Genomic DNA, 25,525 nt, shown 5'->3' on the forward strand with positions numbered 1-25,525 from the left:
TCCTTAGCCCTCACGTGGGCCGTGCTGTCCTACAGGAGAAGGGCAAGAGCAGCTGTGCCGCATTCATGAGCCAGGAAAGCAAGTGCTTCTCGGCTCATAAAGACGTGCTGCTGTCCTCCCCAACAGACTCGCCGCGGCTTCCCGCTCAGGAGGCGGCGGGGCCTCTGTCGCCGAGGAAGGTGGTGGAAAATCTGGGATTAAAACCCGTGTTCCTGTCTTTCCCTCCTTGTTTCTCAAAGCGAGATCTGGGGACCAGAGTGGCATCAGCATCACCTGGAAACATGACAAACACAGAAGCTCATGCTGGCCCCCAGATCTACTGAACCAGAATTTGCATTTTAATGAGATTCCCAGGTGACTGATAGCATATTTAAGTTTGAAAAGTACTCTAGAGTATGTACCTAGAACTACAATGTCTGCGTTCTTTAACATATCAGATAGTGCCAACTTTCCCTCCAAAGTATTGTACCAATTTACTTTCCCACATTATTCTAATTTTCTATGTATCTAATTATAATATAAATCCTTTTCCTATTGTTAAAATTGCTCTAAAGATAAAGTCTATTTAGCTCATATTATAGTGCCTGGCAATGAATTAAATCTATTGTTATTAAAACAATTACATTAGAAATACCCTAAATGTTTCTGCAGGAAATTAATAATATTGTTCCAACTGTAATTATGCTATACCTAAGTCAGTTTCAAAATTGATTCTGACAAGATAAAAGCATCTTCTCAAAGAAGTAACCCTTGAGAATTTATGAGATACCTGGATGAATGATTCCAAATCTAATACGTTATTTTTCAAAGCTTCCAAGCGAAATGTAGAAATGTAAAATGACTAATGATTCCATCACAGCCAGTTTCTTAGTAAGTACAAGTTTTATAGGTTCGTATGGCCATTATTTAAGAAAAAAATTCAGCTAAGGGGAAAAGACAAATGGTAATATCAAAAATAAATATAATCACAGAATTATGATGAAAACGATATGGTTTCAGCAGAGGGAGGCCTACCTATGAGGCAATGGTTTCTAGGAGGAAAGCAAATCTCCCGCCGCCTTTGCTTGCTTACCTGGGTGAGTCATGGTGACTGGCTCCTCTTTGGACTTATTATTGTAGATGACTACAGCAACTGCATTGTGGAAAGCAGCCCGCGATATTTTCTCCTTAAATGTGCAATTTCCCCTCTGCAGCAAGGCAATCCACTGTTTGATATTAGGAGGGACAAAGAACCGGGTTTGAGGATCACAGCCCAGATGATCAGCAACTACAGGGAAAAGGAAAAAACACATTAATTTTTTTCTGAAGTAAAGATAAATAAAACCAATCAACTCTTTCTCTGAAGCACATCAAGCAGCTCACTGACAGCAGAGCTATGAATACATCCAGAAAGGGCATTACCCGGAATCTAAATCCTCATCTGTAAAGGGAGAAAGATGCCCCTTAACCCAATTAAAAGTGGAAAATCCTGTTTACAGAGTGACACGAATAAAGAAGACTGTAACACCCAGTGTCGGGTGGTGAAGAGAGGAGGAAGAAGGGGCAAACAGAGAACCCCCCGACACCCAGGAGAACGAGCGACCCCTGATTTCGCTCATTCACTTGCCTTTACTCATCTCTCCTGCCCCACCTCTCACCGCCTCCAGGAGGAGCCGATTTTGCTGGGGTAAGTAAGGAAGGCAAACTAATCTTTTGTTCAGCTATCAAGTGGTCTTCTTGAAATCCAAGCATGCTTAAAAAAAGAAAAAAGAAAAAGAAATTCGAGCATGCTTGAACAAATTTCTTAGTAAGTATAAGGAAATTAGAAAACTTCACGTTGGGCTTGCATCTGAAAGGTATAATAGCTAAAATAACAATTAGAATAGGTAGATTATTCCTCTAATTTACATTTATTGTTAAAAATTACTCTACAATTAATTCCACATTAGGATACATATTAACTTACTACTCTTCCTGTCTAAGGGGATACACCAAGACTATCCCTTGAGATACAAATTACATGGTCACTGTCCTAGATTTGGGGGAATAGCTTGTTTCAAGAACCCTCAAATACATGTGAAGTGGTTAGGGCAAGCACCTCGATTTTTGATTCTGCAAATATGAGCATCATGGCTCTGACGCCCTTTGTAAGTCTTGAGACCCTGTGTCTGGCTGTTCTTCCCATTCCTCATCCTGCATTTATAACAGGTTAAAATGAAAGGGGGGCAGTGCAGGGGAGGAAGAAGCCACCAAGGTAAGCTTGGAGACTGCGGCTCCCAGGGCCAGAGGACAGCGGGCCCTCTGCCTCCTGAGTCAGTCCCTGCCAGCCCTGTGCAGGCTGGGGGGAGGGGGAACAGCACAAAAGAGTAACACTGGAAGCAAATAAGTAATAAGAACATCAAATAAGTATTGATAAAAAATAAAGTGTGAAAAAGACACCAGCGGGGAAATGTTTGCTTTCCCTGAAAGCACACTGTTTACTAAAAGAAATGAAATGTTTACATTACTTAAAGAAACTAAAATGGAGAGATGCCACTAACTACAGAGAAATGTTACATCTATCATTTCCACTTAAATATCTTTCCCCAAATTCTCTCATCATGGCGAGGGGCAACAATGAAAACGGATTTGCTACCAGAGGTCTCTTAGTACACAGTAAGTGGGTGGCCAACGATTTCATAGTCTGTCATGACGAATACTGTCTGCAACTGATTCACCCTTTCCCTTACACAGTTTAGTTCTTTCTTAAGCAAATTAAACTTCAGTAGTCAACTACTGAAAGACACAGTCAAGGCACTGTGAAACTTTGAAACTGTGAAACACTTTACTGTCAGTGATGTCGGTCCGTTTCACCGATTACTATGCTGTTTTAAAATATAAGCATTTAGGTGATGTGTTAGGATAACCTCAGTGTCTTGGGAAAATTTCCAATACTATATCCAAGTAGGCGCAAAGAGCTTGTTTTAAGTGCTCCATTTGTGATTTTTCAAAATACACTGCTGCACAAACCTTGAGGAAAATGCAGAATCAAGAATATCTAAAGAGCGCTGGCCAATGTGGCTCAGTTGGTTGAGCGTTGTCCCGTGCACCAAAAGGTCACCATTCGATTCCCAGTCAGGGCACATACCCAGGTTGTGGGTTCGATCCCTGGTCGGGGTGCATGTGGGAGGCAACTGATTGATGTTTCTCTCTTATATCAATGTTTCTCTCCCTCTCCCTTCTTCTCTCTCTCTCTCTCTCTCTCTCTCTCTCTCTCTCAAAACAAAAACAAAAACAAAAAACCCACAAAAAAACCCCAGTAAAAACATAAAAAAAGAATACAGAAAGAGATCTATATACTTGTCTTCTGTGAAACATTCGTTTTTCTGCGACGTTCCTGACCCCTCTGCTTTCCTATTGTTCACTGTGGTAAAGAGGAAACAGCACACTTAGGGACCAGCAAGACCCGGGGTCCAAATTCTCCAATCTCCCACGTTTACTTATTTGTAAAACTGAGATAAAATTCTTACCTCACAAGAGTTATGTTTATGTGAAAAAGTCTTTAACAATTCCTCTACTCTTGGGTGCCTCCAATCCATTCCCTTCCGTTAGTGTTACGGGTGCCCACCTGTCCTGTGCTGGTGATCCGGCCTGGTGACTCGGGGACTGTATGCTGACGTTCATGAAACCCACCCAGAGCTGGGCAGCACATCCTGTGTCCCCTCTCCCAACAGCTCCCCAGTCTTACCCTTCCTCCCTGTGGCTCTGACAATGTCACTGTCCACTGAGAAGGACAGCCTTTCAGTAATGGTCACAACGTCTAAGACTAAAAGAGACAGCAAGGGGTGCAACCACGGAGCACAGTCTATCTCTTAAAGGAATCTCCATCCACTAAGAACAGATTCTGTGCACAATCCAAACAGATTCCAACAACAGGCTGTATGAGCAAAAAGAATGCCCCTGTTCCCCCAAACCACCACGTGTGAAAGGTCTCAAGACATGTGTGTCGGTGAGAACAGAATACGCGATGATAAACAAGAATAAGATGTGCAAGTTCCTGTTCAAAGAAGCCGTTTTCATTGTTCAGAAAAAGGAAATAAGGGGTTTTCATAAGCATTTAATACTATAGTATGCTTAATTTTATCCATTTACTCCTTCCTGTAGTTAAAAATTAACTTGAACAATAAAAATGTTAACAGCTAAAAACCCCACATTTCACAAGAGGAATGATGACTATGGCTGGTGATCAAGTGGCAAAATTTAATACCAGTTATTTGTAATTGAAGCAATGTATTAAGTGAAGACATAAAACATCTATATAATTATGAACCATAAAATATGTCAATAACAATTTTGCTCAAATTCAGAATTTTTTTTTTTTTTTTTACCTTAAAGTTTAGAAGAGGACATCACCTCTGACTTCTTTGCATTTATTAGTCACAGTGTCAGGAAAAACTTACTTGAAGTTATCACAAAAATGTGAAATCATATATAATAAAAAATATTGTACTACAATACCTTAAAAATTTGACAATTATACCCAATAAAGCTGAAAAATACTGTATTATAGAAAAACTTAACTTCAATTTTTTCCCCTGTATGGCCTTTCCTATCAAATCCAGAAATAGTCTGCGACTTTTACTAGTATTTACTCCTTGACTAGAACCAAACAATTCTCAATAGGAACAATTATGGAATCCTCACCTTAATGCACAATAACTTAGACATTCAGCAACATACTAAGTACCGCAGAGAATTAGAACAGAACCAAAGAGTTTGGTCTTGAATCTTGAAGCACCTCTGAATGTACCGAGGAGGCATGCCGGGCCCAGAATGAAATGCTCACAGGTAGCATGGAGCACCAGCATGAAGAGTGCTTCAACATCCGGAAAGGAAAAGAGCAACGTAACGGCCACGGAACCTACACGGAATGCTGAGAAACTCCAACCGAGAGCAGAGTGTGCAGAAGTGAACAGCACAAGAACACAAGAGAAAGATTAATCCCTTCTCTTAAACTCTAGAGAAAATCAAGTAAAAAGATTATACAGCCAAAGTTACGACATTATACAAATTTTAAGATAATCAAGTTCTAAAAAGAAGACCTCCACTGTAAAGGGAAAAGAGGAAGACTATTCTGGTACAAAGACTATGTAAATATTGAAAGGGTTCTGTGAGTGAATAAGTAAAAAAAAAAAAAAAGAAAATTTCTCTTCCCCAATCCAGCGGCCTGAAAGGCTCCACTAGGATCCATTTGACTTAATAAGACCTCATCTTTTAAAAAAGGAAACATCCACCTAAGAGTAGCCGTCCCCAGGTTATGACCTGGGTGATGTCTCCTCCCCCGCCCCAGACCGTCAGTCTGCTGCTGTACGAGTCATATGGGGCTGGGACACAGGACGGAAGGTCAGACTTCTCCAGGCGCACAGCGCAGGTGCCCCAGTGTGTCTCTCACTCTCAGAGCCCGTGTCTCATTTTCTCCGCCTGAAATGCCAATGCCAATCCTCCTTTGCTGACCACCTCCTGAGCCTCAGGATTCTGCTAACATCTTCCCCGACACCCTACAGCGAAGCGGGTGCTGTGTCCATGCCTCCCAGGCACCCCGAGATCACAGCCATCTTAGCATTCACTGCACTGCATTAGTAACTGGCTGCTTATTCTGAGCGTCTCCTAAGTGTGAGATCTCGCATCGCCTTTAACATGTCTGGCATGTAGACACTTACTGTACCTGATGAAGGGAGAGAGGGAAGGACAACAGGGGGACTAGGCCAGAACGAATATAAAGGAAAACCTTGTGCCAAAGACCTCTCTGCTTCATGTGGAAATATTCTGACTTGGGCAATATTCTATCAGCTGTTTCCTACAAAAGAAGTAAAAATAAAAATAAGCCTAACTAGTCCTAGCTGGTTTGGCTCCGTGGATAGAGCTTCGGCCTGCAGACTGAAGGGTCCCGGGTTCGATTCTGGTCAAGGGCACATGCCTGGATTGTGGGCTCGATCCCCAGTAGGAGGCAGCCAATCACTGATTCTCTCTCATCACTGATGATTCTCTTTCTCTCCCTCTCCCTTCCTCTCTGAAATCAATAAAAATATATTTTTAAAAATAATAAAATAAATAAGCCTAACTAGTTACCCAGTGCGCCCCTACCGGTTGTCCAGAGAAACAGACCAATAAGGGTGTGTGTGTGTGTGTGTGTGCAAAGATAGCTATTATAATGAACTGGCTCACATGATTATAGACTAGAGGCTGACACCTTCCAAGATCTGCAGGGCAATTCAGCAAGACGGAGGGCTTATCGCAAGCTTGAAATCCAAGAAGAGCCAATGTTTCCGTTTGAGTCCCAAGGCAGGAAACAAGCTGGTGTCCCACTCTGAGGACAGGCAGGCAGGAGGGATTCTCTTACTGGGAGGAGAATCCGATCTTTTGTTTATTCGGCCTTCAACTGATTAGAGGAAGGACACCCTCTTTGGGGAGGGCAGCCTGCTTTAATCTGCTTTACTCAGTCTAACAAGTTTAAAGTTAATCTCGTCCAAAACAAGCTTACAGAAACACCAAGAACAATGTTTATTCTACATCCTTTAGAAGGTCTTTCAATGAGGATCTATTAAGGTAAACTTGTCCTCTTACATCCGAAATCATCTTTCATTTGTCCTCATTCTTGAATGGTAGCATAATCAGGCAAAAAATTCTGGATTATTATTTTCTCTTAGTATTTTGAAGACATTATTCCATTGTCTTCTGCTTCTTATGTTGAGAAGAGGCTGAACAAAACATTTTCATTGTGAAGGCTCTCAAATGTTAATGTATTTTTAAATTTTGAATCTAGCATTTTTAAAAAGTAAAATATGTATTTTTAAAATTTTTCTCCTAATCTATAGTTTTACTTCTTTGGTTACATTCTAAAGAAACACATTTTTACAATAAATATCAGCCTTTCATTGAGAATTTTTAAGAAGGCAACAATAAAATATCTTTTATATCCCTATAGTGCTGAATATATCAATCAACATTGGAAGAAGGGCTATACACAGCTGAACTGTCAGCAAGTTTAATTGTCAATAGCCATCCATTATCATTTGTCTTCTATACTTAGTTACTGTGTATTTCAAATGAATTTTGATTATTTTTCACATCCTTAGAACTTAAATATATCTGCTGAATGTTCTCCATGACATAATAAAAAAATCTTAAGAGTAATTCCAAATGATGGCTAATAAAAATCACTTCGCTTACAAAGACAGATTCAAAAATAATTTCTGTTACAACTCACACAACAAATAAGGGTGGGACAAAAGTAGGTTTACAGTTGTAAGCACGTGAGCAGAGTTTATTCCTGTATTATTATTTATTAATTATGGCATTTTCCATATGAACAACTATAAATGTTTGCCTTACCTTGTATTTTATGCAAAACAAAATAACTAAAAATTACAGCTAGATCCTTGTACAAACATGGCATCATAGTACAACGTAAGTGTTAATTATTTAACTCATATCATTTCTCACTCCATAAAAGCATTAAATATCAAGTACAACTCTTTCTGAGGCTCTCTTTCCTACTTGCTTCTATCCATCGCCTTTTCCTCCCACTTCTCGGATATTCTACCTCATTTTTCCATTAGTAGCCTCTTAAGCTGAAGGTGTTCACCAAGGTTCTGCCTTAAGCCCTCTTTTCTCAGTGGGCAATCTCATCCATTCCCATGGCATCAATTATTACCTATAGGTAGATAATGTCTATATCTCAATCTCTCTCTTGAGCTTTAGTTTTTAAATTTCAACTGCTTGCTGGGTATTTCTGCACGAATAGTGAGTATCTCAAACTCATTATCTTCACCCCTCAAATGTGATCTTTCCATGTGGAATTCCTGAGTGACAACATGGTCATCTACACAAATACACAAGATTGAAATCCTTGCTGAAAAACAAGGACGTGGCTATTGAGAGACTCAGCTCAGTCAATAGTGTTCAGTGTTTCTGGCTGCCACCAAGAGCCCATCAGGACAGAGCAGAGCCACTGACTATAACTCAACACTGTTGATGCACAGAAAGAAGTCAGAACACCACCAAGGGCCCAGAGGAGGTCTGAAGGCATTACTTTCCCCCCAGATTAAGGTATAATTAATGAACAAACTAGTATATACATATATATATTACAATCTGATGATCTGATGTACCTATACTATGTGAAATGTGGTATACTATACCACATCAAGCTAATTAACATATCCATCACCTCATATAGTTACTTTTTTTGTGGTGAAAACACTTAAGATTTACTTTTTTAGCAAATTCCAAATATTCAATACAGTATATTAACTACAGTCACTATACTATACATAAAATCCCCAGAACTTACTCATTTTATAACTGAAAGTTTGCAACATTGGAAGGCATTTTAAATTTGAGCATCATCCTGATATGTCAAAGTTGTAGGTTCGATCTCTGGTCAGGGCACATACAAGAATCAACCAATAAATGCATACTAGTAAATGGGTGGAACAATAAATCTATGTTTCTCTCTCTACCCCCCTAAAATTAATAATAAAAAAGTTTAATTAAAAAAACCGTTAGAACACACCTATTTTGTTTTATTTATCACTTCTTTTTCTAGTACTAGTACTTCTTGTACTATTGATTCTGATATGATGACAGTTTTGACAAAGACTGGGCCATCTGGAACATAATTTCAAAAATAAGAATGATAGATTCAACAATACATTAAAAGGATCATATATCACAATCAAGAAGATTTATTCCAGCGATGCAAGGATGGTTCAACATCTGCAAATCAACATGATACAGCAACTAACAAAATGAAAGATAAAACCCATACAATCATATCAATAGATGCAGAAAAAACTTTTGACAAGCTTCAACATCATTTATGATTTAAAAAACAACTTTCAACAAAGTGAGTATAGAGGGAACATAATACCAAAGACAAGGATGCCCACTCTCACCACTCTTATTCAACACACAGTATCTGAGCCACAGCAATTAGGCAAGACAAATAAACAAAAGGCATCCAAATCTGAAAGGAAGAAGTAAAAGTGCCTCTCTTTGTAGATGACATGATATTTTATATAGAAAACTCTAAGACTCTACCAAAAAATTAATTCAGTAAAGTCATAAGATACAAAACTAATATATAAAAATCTGTTGCACTTTTATACACTATAACAAACCATCAGAAAGAGAAATGAAGAAAAACCTCATTAACAACTGCATCAAAAAGACTAAAATACCCTGAAATAAATTTCACCAAGGAGGTGACAAACCTGTACCCAAAAACTGTAAGACATCAATGAAAGAAACTGAAGACAACACAAATAAATAGATATGTTTACTCATGGACTGGAAGAATTAATATTGTTAAAATGTCCATACTACCCAAAGCAATCTATAGATTCAATGCAATCCCTATAAAAATTCCAATGGCATTTTTCACAGAAAGAGAACAAATAATGCTAAAATTTGTATGGAACTACAAAAGACCCTGAATAGCCAAAGCTATCTTGAAAAATGAAGAACAAAGCTATATGCATCAAGCTTCCCAATTTCAAAGTATACCACACTGTTATAGTAATCAAACATTATGATGCTGGCATAAAAAAACAGACACAGATAAATGGAACAGAATACAGAACCCAGAAAACAAACCCACACATATATAGTCACTTAATTTATGGCAAAGGAAGCAAGAATATGTAACGGGGAAAAGATAGTCTCTTTGAGAAACAGTGTTGGGAAAACTGGACAGACACATGCAAAAGAATAAAACTGGACAGCATTATCTTACACCACCCATAAAAATCAACACAAAATGAATGAAAGACTTGAATGTAAGATGTGAAACTCCTAGAAGAATATACAAAGCAGTAAACTCCTTTGGTCTAGGCAATAATTTTTTAGATTTGGCAACAAAAGCAAAAATACATGGGACTAAAAAGCTAAAAAGCTGTTCAAGCTAAAAAGCTTCTGCCCAGCAAAGGATACAATCAACCAAATGAAAAGGCAGCCTAAGGAATGGGAGAAAATATTTGCAATTCATAATCTGATAGGGGGTTAATATGTAAAATATATAAAGAACTCATACAACTCAAAAGGAAAAACATTTCTTCTTCCTAGGGTCCCTATTTTATGCAAATTTCTATTCACAGTTTCTTATCATTCCTTGCTTCATAGGTTTCATCTATGTGTGTAGTATTGTTATCCCTTGAATTAATATGTGAATTAAAAGAAATGACTCACTCAACACACACACACACACACACACACACACACACACTAGGAAGAGTGTAGCTCACACTATCAGAGGAGAAGTATGTGTCCAGAGGTTGAGCTAAACTGCTGAGGAAGGAGGTAGAAGAACATGAAAGTAAAAACATGAAATTAAGTCCTTATGGAGGACAATTAGAAAAGAAAATAACACTGTGGGAGACAACTCACATGACAAAACAAACAAAGAACTTGTCAAACAAGGAATTAACTATTGTCTATAAATATTTGAACCAGTCGCTTTTTTCAGATGAAATAAAGACTTTCTAACATTCTGCTTCCCAGGGAGACACGTGGTGGAGCTGTTACTCGTTTGTTCTAGCTTGGGCTGGACAATCACAGGATATGAATGCTGAGGCCCAGGCTGGGGGCCTAAACTTGACGACTGATCACTGGTGACCACTAACTTCTGAAATTTTAATTCCTCTCTCATGACCATCTGCCCCTTTAACTGGCCATTAAACAGAACCAGAGAACAGTAAGACTCTATTAATACAGCAGATACTGTGTGGGGGCAGTGGGGAGTGAAGGTGAGTGAGATGGCAGCCAGAAGGCACACACCTGTAAAGAAAACGTAGAGCCAAAACCGGTTTGGCTCAGTGGATAGAGCGTCGGTCTGTGGACTGAGGGGTCCCAGGTTCGATTCCGGTCAAGGACATGTACCTGGGTTGTGGGCACATCCCCAGTGGGGAGTGTGCAGGAGGCAGCTGATCGATGTTTCTCTCTCCTCGATGTTTCTAACTCTCTATCTCTCTCCCTTCCTCTCTGTAAAAAATCAATAAAATATATTTAAAAAAAAAAAAAAAAAGAAAGAAAACGTAGAGACCCAGGAGCAGAAGCTGATCAGAACAGCTTCCACATGGTGAACAAGGGCGAGGTGAACAGCCTGAGGGAAGAGGCTGCAGTGGACGGAGCAGTGAGTGCCTGCACCAGTCATGAGCTCAGCGTTCCACTCAAAGATGAGAAGCCACTGAGGGGGTTTAAACAAGGAGTAACATGACTGGTGAAGCTCTGAGCTTATTCTGACTACTGCAGGGAGAAAAGATTGATGGAAGTTAAGAGAACAAAAAAGAGTAAGAAATGACAACCTGAACTAAGAGAGATACAGCCTGAAGGTAAACTGCAGCACAGACTAGATGTGAAATATGAGGAAAGAAGCAAGGATGGCACCTAAATTTGTTTAAATAACAAGAATGCCATTTGACTGGGGAGCAGTAGTAGCAGACTAGAAGGCAAAACCAGAACCCAAAAAACCCAACTCCATTTGAGACTTATCAATTTGGAGGTGTCCTCGAGACATTTAAAGATACCAAGTAGGCATCGACTGTGTGAGTCTAGAGGTCAAGGAGAGAACTAGACTAAAAATAAAGATCCAGGAAGAGGTAATAGGAGGCACATGGACGTAAAAAAAATATGTTGTCTCAGAAAGTTACATTATTTCTTTATGAGAAAATATTGGATTACTGCACCATGTTAAGTGCCCATTTGTTTTTGCTTCCATTTTCTGATCTTAAACTTGCATCAGTTGGGTTCTGAGATGTTCTCCAGCAACAGTCAGCTGCTTGGAGAGAGCAAGCATGGGGAAGATTAATGGTACATGGTTCATCCAGAATTGAGATTTTACCAAGTGAGTGTGACACAGGATAAAGGGAAAGGGGGGTGAGTATCACAAAGGAGAGAAGTGAGAAGCCAGGAGCAGGTGCCTGATGGGGCCCAAGGAACGGGGTCATACTGTGCCGGGTTCAAATAATGCTGAGGGTGGGCGTACCACAACGGTCGGGGAGGGGGAGAGTTGCCAGAGACAAGGGAAACGCTGTGAGCCAGGCCCTGTAGCAGCTGCTAAAATAAACTGTCTTAGGATCCATGGACTTTGATCTGTTCATGAAAGACCACCAGTTAACTCACTGGTTTCGCATCGTCAGTGCCTAACTAAGCAGGTCTCCTGAGACAGGGCTTAGTTTCTGCAAAACCCTACATTCCACAGCATGTCACTGGCGTTGGGGAAGAATCAGATGTTGGGAAAACATGAAGCTTCTTCAAAGGGGAAAAAAAAACAGGGAGCAGAATTAATTTGCAGTGCGCAAAGGAAAAGGAGTGGGAATCTTACTGCACACCTGGATGAAAGGACAATTTCATCCCCGGCATGCCATGAAGTTCACCTGCTGCATTCACCCCGTCGCCCGTCACCAGCGTGTGAAAAGGATTAATGATAACCCGGGTACCATGTTTGGCAGCATTCTCGGCACGCAGTATGCACCCAACACGTGCTTACCACGTCACTGCCTGGGATAAACCGAGAGCAACAAACAGAAAATACCACCTTCCAGGTGCACCCTTTCCCCTCCACTCTGTCAATATAAATCCCACACTTTTCCAACTTGGAGTTCACTGCTCGAAGTTTGATGTGGGTCTTTTTTACACCCATTTCTCTCACCATGATCATGTGTTGTTGGTTTTTACCTCTTTGAGTAAACTGAATATATTTATAATACTTTTAACAGCCTTATCTGCAATTTCATCATTTGTTCCATTTCCAGGCCTGTTTCCACTGAGTGTTTCTGTCTAGTTATGGGTCATATTTCCCTGTTTCTTAATTTTTGATTGGACGTCCGACTTGAATTTTATGTTTTTGGGAGCCAGATTTTATTGGATTTCTTTCAATATTATTGTTGGGCTTTGTTCTGAACCAGTTAAATTACTCCAACTCAGTCTGATCCTTTTAAGATTTGCTTCTATAGGTGGGTCCAGCCAGGCTTTTCTCTAGGGCTAACCTGGCCTCACTCCATGCCCCATGCACTAGGAAGTCTTTCTTCTCTGGCTAGTGGGAATGTGAGCGACTCCCAGTTTTGTGTGAACGCCACCTGCTAGTTTTTGACAGTCCTTCGTAAAACGTGCAGATCAGTGAGGAACCCACTGTAGTTCTCCAGAGCTGGACCTGCACTCTTTTCTCATCAGGTCAGGAAGCCTACCAGGTTCTTTTGGGACCTCCCACCCCCACTGCACTGCAGCTTGGAAAGCCTCCAGGTGGTAGGCGAGGGCAGTTACAGGGCTCTTATTTCCTTTCACTATCCTGTGCAGTTTGTTGACCTATTTCTAAAATTGCTGTTTCATAATTTTGTCAAGTTTTCCATCACTTAAGGTAGTAAGGTAAACCTGATGCTTGCTACTCCATGACTGGAAGCAGAACTCATCAAGTTTGACTTCAAATTCCACCTTTTCAATGAAACATTTCTAGACTACAAGCCCAAATACGTTATTTCTCTGGTCTCCATGCCACTTACATTCTAACACAATAACAGAGCCCCTACAATAGTCTCTGTCCATCAATTCTCCCCTCCCCCACCTTCCTACAATGCCTGCCATCAGTTCCAGTACAGACCAAGCACCACAGAATTAAATTCAAATCATACCAAAAAAAAAAAAAAATTCAAATCATACATTCCAGTGGCTTGCTAGAGTAAGGCTCAGTCCTAGGTGTTTATTTGAAACAAAGAAGAGACTGTCCCTAACTTCCAGGAGGACCTCACAGTTTGGGAAAATTTAGTTTAGGTAGTAATCAAATTCCCACCCAAAAACCCATAACATACTTTTTAGTGGGAAAAACGAAGGTATAAGTGAATCTTTAGAACAGGGGTTGTTAACTGTTTTCTTAAAGAAATCATTTGAGAGTGCATGCTGCTGAGTTTCTCAGGTAGGGCCTAGAAGAGCGACTGCTGGGTCATATCTTAATTTCTTGGGGAATCGCCAGACTGTCTTCCATAGTGACTGTGCCGGTCGATATTCCCACCAGCCTGGAATGAGGGTTCCTTTCTCTCCGCAACCTTTCCAACACTTATCATTACTTGTTGATAATAGCCATCCTAACAGGTGTGAGGCGATATCTCACTGTAGTTTTGATTTGTGTTTCCTAATTGCTAGTAAGGCCATTTGTATGTCTAACTGGGAGATGTCTGTTCAGGTTCTCTGCCATTTTTTAAGTGGGTTATTTGTTTGATGTTGAGTTTTATGAGTTTTTATATATTTCGGATTTTAAACCTTTGTCAGAGCTATTGTTTGCAAATATCATCTCCCATTCAGTCAGTTGCCTCTTTGTTGTTGGTTTCTTTTGCTGTGCAGATTTTTAGTTTGACATAGTCTCATTCATTTATTTTTGCCTTTACTTCCCTTGCCTTTGGGGTCAGGTTCCTAAAATGTTTACAACCAAGGTCCATAAGTTTAGTACCTGTTTTCTTCTATGTAATTTATTTTTACAGACCTTCTATTTAGGTGTTTGACCCATTTTGAATTGATTTTTGTACATGGGGACAACTGCAATCTAGTTTTACTCTTTTGCATGTGGCTTCCTTTGTTGAAGAGGCTTTCTTTACTCCATTGTGTGTTTCTGGCTCCTTTGTTGAAAATTATCTGCCCACATACATGTGGTTTTATAGCTGGATTCTCAATTCTGTTCCATTGATATGCGTTGTCTGTTTTTCTACCAATACCATGCTGTTTTACCGTAACTCTGCAGTATAATTTGAAGTCAGGTAGTGTGATACCTCCGGCTTCATTCTTTTTTCCCTCAGGATTATTTTGGCTATTCAGTCTTTTGTGGTTCCATACAAATCTGATGATTTTTTTGTTTTATTTCTTTTAAAAAAAGACATTGAGATTTTGATGAGGATTACATTAAATCTATATATTGCTTTGGGTAATATAGCCATTTTAATTATGATTCTTCCAATCCATGAATATGGGATATTTTTCCATTTTGTTGTGTCTTCTTCAATCTCTCTCTTTTTTTAAAAAAAATATATTTTATTGATTTTTTACAGAGAAGAAGGGAGAGGGATAGTTAGAAACATCGATGAGAGAGAAACATCGATCAGCTGCCTCCTGCACACTCGCACACTCCCCACTGAGTATGTGCCCGCAACCAAGGTACCTGCCCTTGCCCGGAATTGAACCTGGGACCGTTGGGTCCACAGGCTGACGCTCTATCCACTGAGCCAAACCGGTTAGGGCCAATCTCTCGTAATGCTTTTAGTTTTCAGTACTATATAGGTCTTTCACCTCCTTTGTTAAGTTTATTTCTAGGCATTTTATTCTTTCGGCTGCAGTTGCAAAAGGAATTGTGTTTGTTTGTTTTTTCATTTCTTTTTCTGAAGCTTTCTTGTTAGTATACAGGAAGGCAGTGGATTTTTGTGCATTGATTTTGTATCCTGCAACTGTACTGTATTTGTTTGTTGTTTCTAACAGTTGTTATTTTTGGTGGAGTTTTAGGACTTTCTATGTACAGAATCATGTTGTCTGCAAAAAGTGAAACTTTTATTTCTTCCTGCGCGATTTGGATACCTTTTCTTTCTTTCTCTTGCTTTATTGCTCTGGCTAGGACTTCCAAGCTATGTTAAGTAAGAGTGGTGAGACAACGGGGGGAAAGGGGCATATGTAATACTTTTGATAATAAAGAATTTAAAAAAAGTAAGAGTGGCAAGAGTGGGCATCCTTGTCTTGCTCCTGATTTTAGAGGAAAAGCTTTCAGTTTTTCGCCAGTGAGTGTATTGGCTAAGGGTTTGTCATATATGGTCTTTATTATGTTGAGGGACTTTCCTTCTATTCCTACTTTATTGAGTGTTTTAATCATAAATGGATATTGTATCTTATCAAATGCTTTTCTTGCATCTATTGATAAGATCCTGATTTTTATCCTTTTGTTAATGTGGTGTATTACATTGATTGATTTGTGTATGTTGAACCATCTTTATGCCCATGGAATGAACCCCACTTGATTGTGACATATAATTTTCTTGATATATTATTGTATTGGATTTGCCAGTATTTTGTTTAGGAATTTTACATCTGTATTCATCAGAGATATTGGTCAATAGTTTTCTTTTGTGTGTGTTACCCTTGCCATGTTTTGGTATCAGGGTTATGTTGGCCTTATAAAAAGTGTTAGGAAGTTTTGCCTTCTTCTCAATGTTTTTGGAAGAGTTTGAGGACAGGTTTTTAATCTTTAAATGTTTGGTACAATTCACTGGTGAAGTCATCTGGTCCTGGCCTTCTATTTTTGGGGAGGATTTTGATGGTTGTTTCAATTTCCTCGCTCCTGATCAGTCTATTTAGATTTTCCAATTCTTCATGATTCAGTCTAGGCAGGTTACATATTTCTAGGAATTTATTCACTTCTTCTAGGTTGTTGAATTCGGTGGCACATAGTCTTTCAAAGTATTTCATAGTATGATCATTTGTATATCTGTGATGTCCGTGGTGACGTCTCTTTCACGTCTGATTTTGTTTATATGGGTCTTTTCTCTTTTTTTCCTTATTGAGTCTAGCCAGGGATTTACCAATTTTATTAATCTTTTCAAAAGACCAGCTCTTGCCCTGGCCAGTGTTGCTCAGTTGATTGAATGTTGTCCCATGCACTGAGAAGTTGCCAGTTCCATCCCTGGTTAGGGCACATGCTGATTGATGTTTCTCTCTCACACTTACCTTTCCTCTAAAATCAATAAAAAACCGTATTTTTAAAAAAGGAACCAGGGCAGTACAGCATGGAAGGGGTGAATGGGAAAAAGGGGGGGAGACATATGTAATACTTTCAATAAATTTTTTAAAAAGGAACCAGCTCTTTGTTGTATTGATTTTTGTATAGTCTTTTTGTCCTCTATTTCATTACATTCTGCTCTAGTTTTTATTATTTCCTTTCTTCTGCTGAGTTTGGGTTGCTTTTGTTCTTCTTTTTTCTAGTACTTTAAGATGTAATGTTAAGATTGTTTACCTGGGATTTCTGTTTCTTGAGATAGGCCTGTAATGATATAAAGCTCCCTCTTATTACTGCTTTCACTGCATCCCAGAAGTTTTGATATGTTGTACTGTCATTCTCATTTGTCTCCATGTATCTTAAAAAAATTTTTTTAATTTATATTTTGGTTAATCTTCACCCGAGGATATTTTTTCCACTGATTTAGAGAGAGAGTGCAAGGGAGGGAGGGTATAAGGGAGGGAGGGAGGGAGGGAGAGATGGGAGGCAGAGAGAGAGATATTGGTTTCCTCCCACATGTGCTCTGACCATTGCCAGGGATCAAATCTGCAACTCAGGTATGTGCCCTTGACTGGGAATCAAACCTGGGACCCTTTGGTGAGTGGGAATACTCCCTAACCACTAAACAACACTGGCCAGGGTTGCATATATATCTTTTGAACTCACCTTTTATTTCTTCTTTGACCCAGTCATTTTTTAGCAGTATGTTGTTTAATCTCCCGGTATTTGCTGGTTTCTTTACTTCCTCTTTGCAGTTGATTTCTAATTTCAAGGTATCGTGTCAGAGAATATGCACGGGGTAATTTCAATCTTCTTGAATTTGCTGAGGCTAGTTTTGTGACCCAACCTATGGTCTATCCTTGAGAATGTTCCATCTGCACTGGAGAAGAATGTGTAATCTGATGTAAATGTCAATTATGTCCATTTGGTCAATTGTGTCATTTAAGGCTGATTTTTTAAATTGATTTTTTGTTTGGGTGATCTATAGAGCTGTCAATGGAATATTAAGGACCCCAACTATGACTGCTTTGATTGGTTTCTCCCTTTAATGCTGTGAGTAGTTGCTTTATATATTTTGGTGCTCCCTGATTGGGTGCATATAGATTAAGAAGTGTTGTTTTCTTGAAGTAGTGACCCTTTTATCACTATATAATGTCCATCTTTGTCTCGTTGTCTTTGTTACCTTGAAATCTATTTTGTCAAATATAAGTATGGCTACACTTGCTTTTCTGTGGATGTTATTTGCTTGGAGAATAATTTCCCATCCTTTCATGTTGAAACTACCTTTGTCTTTGCAGCTTCGATGTGTTTCTTGAAGGCAGCATATGGTTGGGTGTTGTTTTTTGATCCAATATGCTCCTCTGTGCCTCTTTATTGATGAATTCAGTCCATTTACATTTGGGGTACTTATTGATGTATGAGGATTTCCTGGAGCCATTTAATCCTTTCTTTTCTGAGAGCTCTGTGCCTCCATTGGTTCTTTTCCTTTGTGTTTCTGTCTGTTGTTTTTGTTTGGTGGTATTCCATACTTCTTTCCTCTGATTCCTCTCTTTTTAAGTGGTGTAGCTTACTTTTGGTGTTCTTGTGTGTGGTTACCATGATGTTTATGAAAAAGAAAGTTGCATATCTACAGTTTTTTTCCTTCTAAGTGCATCTGATCTCCATGTTCCTTTGCCAGTTCAGACCTTTACCTCCCTCCCCTTTTATGTTTTTGTTGTCACAAATTATCCGTTTATGTTTTAAGAGTTTTGGTGATCTTACATGTAGTGTTGTGACCTTATGCTCTTTGTTTCAGGTAGAATAACCCCGAGTATTTCTTGCAATGGAGGTTTTCTGATGATAAATTCCTTCAGCTGCTATATGTCTGGGGAAGTCTTTATTTCTTCATATCTAAAGGATAACTTTGCTGGATATATTGTTTTTGTCTGGTAATTTCTCTCTTTCAGTTGTTTTGAGTATTTGGTTCCAGTTTCTTCTGGCCTGTAGATTCTGCTGAGAAGTCCAATGATAATCTGATGGGTTTTCCTTTGCAGGCCACTTCTTTCTTTTCCCTGGCTGCTTTGAGAATTTTTTCTTATCATTAATTTTTGACTTTTAATACAATGTACCTTGGAGAGGGCCTCTTTGAATTGAGGTAACTAGGTGTTCCGTTTGCTTCTTGGATTTGAGGATCTAGTTCTTTCCATAGGTTTGGGAAGTTCTTATCGACTGTTTGAAGAGGCTCTCCGTTCCCTTCTCCCCTTCTTCTTCCAGTATGCTTATTAGTCTTGCATTGCTTTTTCTGGTGTAGTCAGATAGTTCTTGTAGAGGTCTTTTTTTTAAATTATTTTTTTAATGCTCAGGTCTCTCTCTTCTTCCCTCTGCATCATTATAGATTTCTATCTTTACTATCACTAATTCTTTCCTCTATCTGGCCAGCTTCGTTTCCTGTGCTCAGTAGTTCACCCTTAATCTCCTTAACCGAATGCTTCATTTCCAGGATTTCTGATTGGTTCTTTTTTAAAGTTTCAATCTGTTTGGTAAAGTACTCATTTTGTTAATTTGCCTTCTGAATGCATTAAGTTGCCTGTCTGCATTTTCCCACATCCTGGTATTTTCAGAACTGCAATTTTGAATTCTCTATGTCATTTATGTCATATATTTCCATGTGTCCCAGTTTGCTTTTGGAGATTTTTCATTTTTTTATGAATACCATGGTTATTCATAGTATTCACTGGTCTCCTCGGTCTCGGCACTGTGTGTCATTGGCCTTTCTCTAGCAGCTTTCCCTGAAGAGGTCTATTATTTTCCAGTAGGTGGCACTGAATCATACGATTTTTACCTCTGTGACTCCCTCCTTTGACTTCAGCAGCTGCCCTCAGACAGAACAGCACAGCCATTCTGCTTGCTGCCTGGGGCTGGGATTTGTTTGCCCTCACTATAATGGTGGCCCCGGACCTCCAACTGGTCCCCCTCCCCCCACATGCTCCACCTGAGGATCACTCACGGAGGGAAACAGTGATTCTGCTGTAATACTTCTCAGTTTGCAGATAATGTGCTCCTTGACCTGTCACCAAAGGCAAAGGAAGCAAGCTTTCGGAGTCCAACCGGTGGCAGGGTTCTGCGGCTCCATTCTTTGGAACACCGACAGACGGACAGCATGGCAGAATCCCTGCACTGTGTCCTCGCCCAGCTGTCCTGGCTGACGCAGCTGTAGTTTTCACAGCCTGCCCTGCTGGAACGCCCACTGAGGCTCTCTGCCCCACCAAGCCGAAGGAAGCGCCTGCTACCGCCACCTCGGCTGCAGGGCTGTGTACGTGGCCATCTGAACTGTCCTCCCTCCTCGCCTCCCTGTTTGCTCCCCTTTGCCCACCTTCAGACGCGTCAATGGTGGGTCTCTCAGGAGCGCCTCTATATAGAGCAGGGAATCCTTTGTTGAGCTCTAGTTGATCAACTTGTTCAAGTTTCTGGGGGAGAGGCCGGGGGCACCTCTCACTAGGCCATTCCTTGGACGCCACTCCTCACAATAAACTATTTAAAACAACAGGTGGCTGGCCTCTGACTGTAGTTTGCAGAACCCTGCTTCAGAACAAAATGCCCCTGCAGGCTGGAGACAGCCACACCACCTTCTGCAATGGCACGTCCTCACTGTGCCCTCCAGACAAGGCTGATGTTCTCGGCAAAGGGATGACGTTCTCTCAGGCAGGAATTGCATTCCATGTCTTTTGCACACAGCACAGGACTTGCATTAACACAAGCACAGAGTAGGTACATATTAAGTATTTTAATTTATTTCATTTGACATTTGAAGGGTCCCCTTTTATTCAAAATTGCCTCCAACCCTAAAGAAAGCTATACTTACTAAAATTTATGGGAAATATGACTAATGAATAAAATATCTCAAGGAAGATGAAACACACAAATGTTGACCGTCCTGAAAACTAAAGTTTCCTTTTTATAAATCAAGATTGCTACCCTTAAAAGAACCAGCTCTGAGGGCCATGCATTCACACCAGTGATGCAGAAATGGCGCAAAACACAACTGAACTCCTCTTTGTGCATCAGCTAAAGAGAGAGTTGGTAAGCACAGGAGAAAATAATTGCTTCAAAATAGCTGTCAACTGTCAAAATTCAAATCTAGAAAAGACAAATATCTGTTATACTGCACATAGGTAATCTCACAAAGCAAATTCTTAAAGTTTTTGCATTTATGTTTTCATTCCTGCACAATATGTGCATGTGTATGTGTGTACACATATATACACACATATGTGATTGGTTTGAAAAACACACACACTACTCTCCTTAGTAGTTATATTCTAGCAGGTCCTTTTTAAAAGATTTTTTTAGGGACTTCCGGCCCAGATGATAGCGTAGGTAAAAGCAGTACTCACCTCCTCCCACAACCTCATCAAAATTACAACTAAACTACAGAACAACCATCATTCAGAACCGCCTGAAATCAAACTGCAAGATCCAATCCTGAAAATTTCTATGCAAAGCAAAAAGTGGCTGATACCAAATTTTTCCCATCAGCACATCTGCATACACAATGACATCATCACCACAGCACCCTCTCCTCTCGCGACCCCACTCTAGGCCCAAACAAAAAGTTAGTGTGTGCAGACATAAAGCACATTTACAGTGTCTGCTCCACAGGAGACACTACACTAGCTACTTTCCATCGTTTCTGGTTCTAAGCTCGCCCTTTGCAAAATAAACTAAAAACAAGACATGCTCCTTCAAATGTCCATTTCTAAAAATAAACTCTACCAGTTAAAATATGCAACTTGTTAATACCAAACAAAGGAATCTCCATTTACAAATGCATTCTATTTAAAAACAAAAAACATATTTTCAAGGTACACTTGTGTTTATGATGTATTTTATAAATTTTAACACTTTCCAAAATGTACTTTTTAAATACCACAGCATCTAAGGAAAAATTGCCAATCTGCTCTTCAAAAGTATAGGACAAATAAATCTTGTTCAGTAATTCACACATATTTAATTGATAGTAAGCACTGAAAAATAACAAGGAAGGTTTCTAATTTCACAAACCAAGTCAGAGATTTAAAATGAGTCATTATTATGTTTTTTAGCTCTAGGAAAACTGTAGTTATTTTGACTTTATGTTCATTTCTACCAAACATTTATCCTCAAAATGACTTTTCATTAATTTCACATCTATTGATCACAGCTGTTTTATTTTTGCCCAGGAACTGTCTCAGACTTTTCGTTTTTGTAATTTGAACATCCCTTTGTCCTCAATAAAGGTGTTAAGAATTTTCTTCGAAATTATAAAAGCATGAAGGTCATAAAGAATGGAATATTTTTTCTAAAAACATAAAAATGTGTAAACTCACTAAATCAAATATCATAATGTGAAATACCCCAACATTATTCCAATTTTAAGCCATTTTCAAAAATTGAAATAGACATATCATTTTCTTAAACATGAAAAATTGTAACAGATTTCCGCCACCATTCTTGTTTTTAAAATACATTCCTAAGTTCCTGCTGTAAATGCAGCAAAGTGTCTTGGATTTCATGTAAACCCATAGGTTTAGAAACAATTTACAGGTAAATTGACTTACAAAGACCCCAACTAGAATGGGAACTTCAGGAAGGGAAAAGATATTTCTCTGTTTTGTTCATGGATTTGCCCCTTCCTCATCCCCAATACCTTGCCTGGCACGCAGGATTTCAACGCAGAAGGGTTTCAATTCGTATTAGCTGGACCGAGAGAACTTGTGTGTGTAGACCCCTTAGCACAGACTACATGTAGGATCCCACCAACACCAGGAGAAAACCTGGAGTAAACTCATGTGCAAATATAAAATAAGCCCCTAGTACTCTAGCCAGTTTGCTCGGTGGTTAGAGCATCGGCCCTCAGATTGAAGGGTCCTGGGTTCGATTCCGGCAAGGGCACATACCTTGGTTGCAGGCTGGATCCCTAGCCCGGGTGGGGGTGCATGTGGGAGGCAACCAATCAATGTATCTCTCTCTCTCTCATAGATGTTTCTCTCTCTCTTCCCTCTTCCTCCCTTTCACTCTCTCTACAGATCAATGGAATAAATATCCTCAGTGTGGACGAGCAACAACAAAAATTTCAAAATAAGCCCCTGGCGAAAGGAGGGGGGAGAACAGAAAGGCACTCCGTCTTCACTCACTGCTCCAACGTTTACACTTCGATGCAGTGTCTAACCCACAATTCAGAGGTTCATGCAGGTTAACAAGATCCCTCTCTTAAAAACGCAGGGACCATTTCAGCCTCTCGCCAACCTTAGGAGGTAAGTATTTCATCATTCCATTTTGCAGATGAAACTGAGGTTAAGGGGCCAAACTGCTCTCCTAGTGTCACACGATTTGCCTACAGCATGACACAACGTTCAACCCCGTGACAGGGGAATAACCTTCGTCCACACTTAAGTGCCCTTCTATCCGAACACTTCAACAAGCGTTCTCAATGACGGGGTGACAGGCAAAGCAACAAGTCGGTGAGCACTGTGGAGCGATGGTCATGGACTCGGGGCCCAGGGGAACCCAACCCCAAAGACAAACCACAGGTTCAAAACACTGTCCGGGGCCAGTCTTGCTCCAGAACAGCTCGCTGGCCTGGCTTCCTCTTCCTACCTTCCACGTGACGCGCAGGGCTTTCCTCCGCATCAGAAAAGAGGCGACCATTGTCACTGCCACAGTGTGGCAACAGTGTGTGTCCCAACCACAGTGACTGGCACAGACGAGGCACGCAAATATTGACAGGATGAATCAAAGACCAGGCTGTTTCCGCGGGCAGCCTGGGACCGTTTTTGTTTAACCAAGTGGAGATGAGAAATGCACCCTAAGCACCTGGTTATTGGTAGGAAAGTGGACGTTGCAAAGGCCGGTCTAAACTGGGGACAGACTGCAATGAAATCCTAGGCGATGCTCTTTCCCGCAGCCAGACAGCCTCAACGAAGGAAGCGCCTGGCAGGTTAGCACAGAGACCTCACAAGGGGCTGCCTGCGTGTCAGGGCACAAGGCACGCACCGTCGCTCACACAGGCCGCCCGGCTCAGGTCCCCTGAACGTGAAGAGCAGCTTAACCCCCGCTCAGCATTCTCAGGGCGAGAGCGGCGGGGAGAGGGCAGCAGGCATTTCCCAAAAAGTTCCCGCTGGGCCAACAGCAGCCGAGAACCGCGCTCCCGGAGCGGGAGAGGGTGCCCTTGGAGCAGGACCAGCAATTTCTACAGACACGTGTTTTATTCCAAATAATTAAACGGGGCCCGTGTGTATGCTTAGGAGAGGATGAGCCAAATGGCTTCAAAGACAATTCGGAGGAAATGTTACCTATTTCCCCTTCGGCCAGCCCTCCCCGTCCCCCAACACCTTGGCGATCAGATTCTCTCCACCCGAGGTTTTCAGGCGTCAAATAAAAGTAAAACTGCGGGGGCAGAAGAGGAGCCCAAAGCAACAGGAAAGGTGTCCCTCTCCTCTCCCATCCCCGCCGCCTCCACCTGCCCCAGAGAAAACCCGCACGATTTCACGCGCGGCGCGGGCCTCCTCCGAGGTGCACTGCAGCGTCCAGGGGGGCCCGGTCCAGCCCCCGCCCCCGCCGCCGCCTTTGTCTGCGCCGGCCCCGCGCCCCGCAGCCGGGCGCCCTGCGGTAAACCAGCTCCCGCGCCCCGCGGGGCTCCCGAGGCTTCGGGGGAACGCAGCCCCGCGTCGCTCAGCCCGGAGCCTCCCGCCCCGGCGCCACCAGGCCGGGCGGCGCGCGCCCGAGACCGCGCCCGGCCCCCGCCCCCCCGGCCCGGCCCGGCCGCCCGCACTCACCGCCGTGGAGGGGCAGCGGCGCCAGCACCTGGCCGCGCACCTCGGCCTTGGGCGAGTCGAGCCCGTAGCGCCCGCGGTCGATGCGGAAGGTGAGCGGGGCGCCGCGGCCCGGCTCCTGCACCGTCACGTTGATGAGCGCCGTGTAGTACTCCTGGCTCGCGTTGTCCGCCCGCGCCGGCCACAGGCTGCAGGCCAGCAGCGCCAGCGCGGCCAGCCGGGCCGGGCCCGCCCGCGCCGCGCCGCTCATCGTCCCTCCGCCGCCGCCGCCGCCGCTCGCGGACCTGGTCCCGGCGGCGCCGAGAGGCGGGGCGGGCGCTGGCGGCGCGCGGCCGAGCGCAGGGCGGCCTCCCGGCGCCGGCCCGCCGCCGCCCCTCCCCCACGCCCGCCGCCCGCCCGCGGGGACGCGCCCACGGCCCTCGACGAGGCCGGCGGGTCAGGTGGCGCGCGGTCGTCCCCGCGGGGCCGCTCCGGGGCCGTGCGCGCGGGCCCCTGCCATCCCCGGGGCCGGGCCGCGGAGCGGGGGCACCTGTCAAGGACGCGGGCGGGACGCACCCAAAGGAGCGTCTGGAACACAGGACAGCGCTCCCGCCGCCTCCCGCCCGCAGGCCCCGCGGCAGCGCGCGGGCCTGGCAGCCCCGCCCCGCCCCGCCCCGCGCCTGCGTGCCAGCCCGCGCTCCCGCCCTCCCGCCCGCCCGCCCTCCCGCACGCGGCCCGCGGCGGGTCGCTCGTTGGCCCGCACAGAGCCCTGCCTGTCTGTCCTGCTGGTGGGAGCAGGGCCTGCAGCCTGGGAACGCTTCCAGGGCCGGTGGGAAAGCCTGAGACGCACATACAGAGGAGAAAGGCTAAAGCTTTATCATGAAAATGTCTGAGATCTCAACCCCAAGGCGCATCAGTGACATCATGGGGGGGGGGGGGGTCCTGTAAATAAGTAGAGGGAGTCGCCAGCCGCGTGGCTCCGTGCTCAAGGCCGACCTGT

At 42.4% G+C, this 25,525-nt stretch overlaps 1 protein-coding gene across 5 annotated transcripts in view; it reads right to left on the reverse strand.

Annotated features, from left to right (window-relative positions):
* The window catches only part of RNF130 (ring finger protein 130), a 145,215-nt gene extending 120,334 nt beyond the window's left edge, over window positions 1-24,881 (reverse strand). For 2 of the 5 annotated variants that reach the window (XM_036315155.1, XM_036315154.1), the window contains exons 1-2: window positions 24,550-24,878; window positions 1,073-1,267 (exon numbers count right to left, since the gene is read on the reverse strand). In XM_036315155.1, the coding sequence (XP_036171048.1) occupies window positions 1,073-1,267; window positions 24,550-24,796 (442 nt within the window). In that variant the 5' untranslated portion in view covers window positions 24,797-24,878. Of the gene's footprint in view, window positions 1-1,072; window positions 1,268-1,606; window positions 1,745-24,549 lie in introns of those variants that run through there. The other 3 variants (XM_036315153.1, XM_036315152.1, XM_036315156.1) reach the window with 3 other exon arrangements.
* Window positions 24,882-25,525: the final 644 nt, after the last annotated feature.

This window comes from Myotis myotis, unplaced genomic scaffold (assembly GCF_014108235.1).
Source record: "Myotis myotis isolate mMyoMyo1 unplaced genomic scaffold, mMyoMyo1.p scaffold_m19_p_6, whole genome shotgun sequence".
NCBI lineage: Eukaryota > Metazoa > Chordata > Mammalia > Chiroptera > Vespertilionidae > Myotis > Myotis myotis.